The 6,134-nt window shown below is 48.0% G+C and overlaps 1 protein-coding gene across 1 annotated transcript; it reads right to left on the bottom strand.

Moving 5' to 3' along the window:
• Window positions 1–2,899: 2,899 nt before the first annotated feature.
• LOC136402460 (importin subunit alpha-8-like) lies at window positions 2,900–4,425 on the bottom strand. Its single transcript, XM_066379925.1, is given in 2 exon segments — window positions 2,900–3,975; window positions 3,978–4,425. Coding segments are annotated over 2 exon segments (1,524 nt in total).
• Between the last annotated feature and the right edge of the window lie 1,709 nt (window positions 4,426–6,134).

Raw genomic sequence — 6,134 nt, 5'->3', positions numbered from 1 at the left:
TTCTTTGTTTGTTTAAATCGACAGATGCCATTCTATTGCCACAGTAATGGCAAGAAGAAAATCATCTACAGCTATTCACAAATCCAGAGGAAACTAACAGGTGTGTAGGGGAAGACAATAATCTATTCCTCTACTCATTTCTGTTTTAGGTTCTCTGGCTATGACCTGGAAAATTAGATTAACATAAGACTGATTAAGAAGAGAAAAACAAGTTTATTAGCATGTACATCACATACAGCTAGGGATAAGTAAATCAAAGGGGTGGCTGAAATTTGGGTTTATGTAGCAGCTTAACAAATAATAATAGTAATAACAATAGTGATAATAAAGTTTAGAGAACTGACATGACAAAGGAAAAAGACTGTGAGCTTCCAAGAGCAGCAAATGTGGGAAGGAAATATACTTTACATGGAGGAAACTAAAGTTAGACGAGGGCTGCTTTTAGCTAGAGCGGTTACCTAGTTCCACCAGCTGAGCTGATAAGAGTTGTCTCCGATGATAAACTTCTGTTCTTCCTGGCGGTGAGGGGAGGTGGGACACCTTTACAAATCTATGTTGTGCCTTTAGGCAAATAGGATAGAAGGCTATTCCTTTTCTTTCTTTTTTTTTTTTTTAAAGTGAGAAGTGGGGAGGCAAAGAGACAGACTCCCGCATGCACCTGACCAGGATCCACCTGGCATGCCCACGAGGGGGTGATGCTCTGCCCATCTGGGGCATTGCTCTGTTGCAACTGGAGCCATTCTAGTGCCTGAAGCAGAGGCACTGGAGCCATCCTCAGTGCCCAGGGCGAACTTTGCACCAATGGAGCCTTGGCTGCAGGAAGGGAAGAGAGAGATAAAGGAGAGGGGTAGGGTGGAGAAGCAGATGGGTGCTTCTCCTGTGTGCCCTGACCAGAAATCGAACCCAGGACTTCCACTCACCGGACCGTCACTCTACCACTTAGCCAACCGGCCAGGGCCTGGAGGGCTATTCTAATATCTGCTTCTTCTCAATTGTCTTCAGCTCAAAACATTCGTTACTCAGTGGTGTGTTCTTCAGTAGGCACTTTCTGCTTCCTCCTCCGAAAGCAATTCATTCTTTCTCTATCCCCACAACAGCCCTGGTCCAGAAGGAAAAGTAGCAAGGTTAGCCCAGTGTGCCTCAGTGTCAGCTCTGCACACCGGTGGATTCAGCAATCCACCTCTTTAGCCCCCACCTTCCCTTAAGAAGTCTGATAGGCCCTGGCCGGTTGGCTCAGTGGTAGAGTGTCGGCCTGGCGTGCAGGGGACCGGGGCTCGATTCCTGGCCAGGGCACATAAGAGAGGCGCCCATTTGCTTCTCCACCCCCCCCCCTCCTTCCTCTCTGTCTCTCTCTTCCCCTCCCGCAGCCGAGGCTCCATTGGAGCAAAGATGGCCTGGGCGCTGGGGATGGCTCCTTGGTCTCTGCTCCAGGCGCTGGAGTGGCTCTGGTCGCGCCCCGGAGGGGCAGAGCATCGCCCCCTGGTGGGCAGAGCGTCGCCCCTGGTGGGCAGAGCGTCGCCCCTGGTGGGCGTGCCGGGTGGATCCCGGTCGGGTGCATGCGGGAGTCTGTCTGACTGTCTCTCCCCGTTTCCAGCTTCAGAAAAATACAAAAAAAAAAAAAGAAGTCTGATAGAAGACCACAATTCTTTCTCTTCTGCGTCCATTTGCAGCCCCAAATCCTCATTCTTAGAACTCAATACTCAATCTTATCCCCAGGAGTTGCTGCCACCTGCAGAATACAGGCCATCCCTCCCACCTCCTTCTTCTGTGTTTAATGCCTCTTGGCCAGCGTAGGACATGATGTTATCTGGTGTTACCTGTTTTCTGTGTTACAGGGGTTTCACAGGATGATTCTGGTGGCAAACAGAAAAAATTTCCTTCCAGTATTTTAATAGTTGTGTACTTACCTATTTTAATATACTTAGAAACATATCAGCATATCAAACCTATAATTTCGTAGGTACTTTTCATAGAGTAAGCTCAAGAAAACAAAAATAAAATGATAAATATGAAGGTAGTACACAGGTGACGTCTGAGTCTGTGATCCTACCCTGACTACATGATGAACTCAAAGTTATGGCTGAGAATAAGGGTATTATTTTTCCTATTTTATAACTCAAGAAAATAATTAAAGGAAGAAGTGACTTTTAATAATGCCAATGTGTGAACATTAAATATTAGCTTTTTCGTTAAGAACTTTAATGAATACTAATGAAATGGTACAGATAGATGACATGTTTTCATTGATATTTCATTATGTTTTGTTGTCACTTTTAAAGGGGAATGATTTGTTGCAATGTTGGAAAAGCTCCATCAGCCCAACAAGTGTGGGTCTGTCATACAGGCCCAGTGCGACTCGACTCTCAGTCCCGTGTTAAGGGACCACATGGTAGAACCCAGGAGGGAAATATCCTGCTAAACAGATGTGCAAACATCAGAGCGTTTGCCTCAATATTTTGCTTGCAAGGCTTGCCCTGTGCCTGTGCCTACACGGAATTAAAATCTGTTCTTTCCAGTGGGATCAGAGAGGAAGATAACTTCAGTGGATGGGGTACACTTGCATTTGCAATCAATTTGTATTTCTTACTAGTGATTTGTTTGTAACTATATTTTACAAACTTGTGTGTGTGTGGGGGGGGGGGGGAATCCTCCCAAAGGAGATGCTAAATCTCTAGCAGTTGGGCTAGGGACAGAGATTGAAGTCACCAAGTATTTTTTTCAGTTAATGCTGTTTGTTTGTTTGTTTGTTTTTTAGAGATGAAAGTGTCAAAAATTTTATTAACATTCAGTTTTAAAAGCTTTATACCCATGGCATACCGAGATATAAAAGTGCTGCTTCTTAAAAAACTTACCCTTTGCAGTTGGTCCTTGGTTTAGAAGTTGTGGAGCTCTGGTATTTTTATGTTAAGTGCTTTAAGAATACATGATCTTGGTCTCGGGATGGTAACATTGTGTCATTTTCTTCTTCCTCAGAAAAGTGGTTCTCGAGATCGCTCAGCACAGTCATGGCAACCTGATGGTTCTCATGAAATTGCAAAGCCTTGATCCTATCCACCCCACCGAGTTCCTCTATCAGCAGACACAGACTCTCTTTCTCAGAAAGCTTCTCCGCTATCTGGAGGACGAAAGAGATGATGTCAAGGATGACAATGACACATTTGGTGTCTGGGACAGTGAGGAGGTTCACCAGTGGCTCCAAGACTCCAGATTGAACAAGCTGGATCAACTGATCCAAGCTGCTCCCACTTGTGAAGTTAGCTACCACCCAGATAGCCTCTTTCTGGACTTTAAAATCTCCATTTTTTAGCAGAGACACCAAGGAGGGCAGAACGTTGCAGGTGATCAGCTGCTGGGTGTGCTGGCAGGGCCCAGCATCCACATTGCTCAGGGCCCAGGCTGCTTCCTTCTGGATGGAGGACTTGTGGTGCAGCAGAAACCCGGGCAGCACGCTCAGGATGCCCGCATCAATAGCCACCTGGGTCTGGCAATCCGCTCCTGTGACGATGTTCCCCACGGTCCGGAGAGATGGGGTCAAGACATTGAGTTCTGAGCTGGTCATGAGCTCCACCAGCCTGGGCAGCACCCCCATGTCCACCACTCGGCCAATGTGCCCATTACAGCCCTCGGTGAGGTAGGACAGGGCCCAGCAGGTGTCAGAGAGCACCTCGCTGGCGTGGTGGTGGAGGAGGCGGAAGAGGGTGGGCAACAGTTGCTTCACTGCTTTCTTTCAGGGGTACGGGTTCTTGTTCCGGCACAGGTTGGACAGGGTTCATGTGATGTTCCGCAGAAATGTAATTGGTATGGTTGATGGTATCAGGGCCAACAGATGTGGGATGGCATTGCTCGAGATGACAAAGTCTCTGAATTCTGGGCCACCACCTGCGATATTCCCAAGGGCCCACACTGCCTGTTCGCGCACAGCCATCTGGGGGGAAGACAGGAGCTCCACCCAGGGCTGGACGGCGCCCCCTCCCCTACAGCTTGAGTCTGCTCCGAAGTCCCGGAAGCAACGTTGGTCAGAGCCCAGGCTGCCTCGAACTGCAAGCAGGGGTGGAGCGATGACCTCAGGAACTCCACCAGCCTGGGAGTGAGCCCCGCTTCAATAATCAGTTTCAGAGGAGGGTTCTTCTCCCGGGACAGTGTTTTCCTGGCTGCCCTGGTGGCCTGGAGACACAGGTCTGGATCCGAAGCATTCACTCCATTGATTCTTTCCTGTAGGGTGAGGCTGGCCCCTTTGGTCCCTTCTTCAGAAACTGGGTCAGAGGAAAGATTGGTGATGTTTCTTCTCTTTAAGACCTGCTCATCTTTCTTGGCCTTTCGGAGCTGTAGGCTGACTGCTATCCGCTGTTGTCGCCTCATAGATGCATCTTTGCCTCGGTACTTAAATTTCCTCAGCCTCTCTTCTGGAGCTTCTGAAGTCTGCATGTTGACTGGAAGAAGTAAACCACTTAGCAGAGAGCTGCAGCCCCCAACACCCTGGTCGGCCTTAAATGTCCTGTATTTTTGTGTGTGTGTGTATTTTTCTGAAGCTGGAAACGGGGAGGCAGTCAGACAGACTCCCGCATGCGCCTGACCGGGATCCACCCGGCACGCCCACCAGGGGGCGATGCTCTGCCCATCCGGGACGTAGCTCTGCTGCGACCAGAGCCATTCTAGCGCCTGAGGCAGAGGCCACAGAGCCATCCTCAGAGCCGGGGCCAACTTTGCTCCAATGGAGCCTTGGCTGCAGGAGGGGAAGAGAGAGACAGAGAGGAAGGAGAGGGGGAGGGGTGGAGAAGCAGATGGGCGCTTCTCCTGTGTGCCCTGTCCGGGAATCGAACCCGGGACTCCCGTATGCCAGGCCAACGCTCTACCACTGAATTGATGCTTTAAAAGTAGCATTGAAGGGCTGGAAGCAGGGGTATGCTCTCCTCATATCACTTGGCCTATTTTGAGTAATTTTGAATTAGGACTGAATAAGAAAACAACAGTGAAATCTGGGCTTTTAGCAACTTGCTTTGTAACAATTATGTCAAGAACTGGCCCCAGATCCATGTTCCTCAACTTGGATGTGGCCCACGGGCAGGCAGCCAGGCACCACCACGGAGTAAGTGTGGAGGAACCCACTTCCCAAAGCTCAGATCAGCTTCTCAGTAAGTCATTTTAAGTCATTTGTAAATCAAAACAAATATACTGGAATTGAAAATAAATTACTCACATTTTTTTAAGATTAGCCACCAAATCTGAAAGAAATATTGAACTTGAAACATGTTTCTTTAATCTCAATGCCTCCTACTTCCCCAGGGGGACACACACCCTCTTCTCCATCTCTTCCCTAACAAGGATGTGCGTGAAAAATTTTAAGGAGTCGTTTGCTGATTCTGGTGCTTCCAGCCACCCTCTTGCAGGCACACCTTCCAGCCCCTGTAGCCTCGTGCACTTGGCCTTAAACTGGGGTTCACAAACCTATCAGGGGTCCACAAAGACATCTGCAAGGCTTTATAATTAAGAAATTTCTCCTGGGAACTTTCTCTCTACCCCGGAATAAAGCTCAGATATCGCTTTACAGTTTATTTCTTATCACAGAATTAAAGTCTTTGGCCCAATTAAGGTGATTTTGGCTTTTGTAGGCAAGAGAGACAACCCACTGCTTAGTGCAGGGGTCCCCAAACTACGGCCCGCGGGCCTGAGGCCATTTATCCGGCCCCCACCGCACTTCTGATAGGGGCACCTTTTTCATTGGTGGTCGGTGAGAGGAGCATAGTTCCCATTGAAATACTGGTCAGTTTGTTGATTTAAATTTACTTGTTCTTTATTTTAAATATTGTATTTGTTCTCATTTTGTTTTTTTACTTTAAAATAAGATATGTGCAGTGTGCATAGGGATTTGTTCATAGTTTTTTTTTTTATAGTCTGGCCCTCCAACGGTCTGAGGGACAGTGAACTGGCCCCCTGTGTAAAAAGTTTGGGGACCCCCGGCTTAGTGTATGCGCCCATACTCAAACATCTCCCCCACAGGCTCCGGAACATTATTCTGTAGGAAAGCTCACGATCTGGCAGCAGGCTTCCATTTAGAATTTTGCACTGCTTTACCTAGATAAATGCAAGCTTCTTGACTATTAAACTCTCCTCTCTGCCCATCTCTCACTCCTTGG

The sequence above is a fragment of the Saccopteryx leptura genome, chromosome 4 (assembly GCF_036850995.1).
Source record: "Saccopteryx leptura isolate mSacLep1 chromosome 4, mSacLep1_pri_phased_curated, whole genome shotgun sequence".
In the NCBI taxonomy this organism is placed as follows: domain Eukaryota; kingdom Metazoa; phylum Chordata; class Mammalia; order Chiroptera; family Emballonuridae; genus Saccopteryx; species Saccopteryx leptura.
The sequence above is the reverse complement of the archived record's forward strand: the minus strand, read 5'-3'. Positions and strand labels throughout refer to the sequence as shown.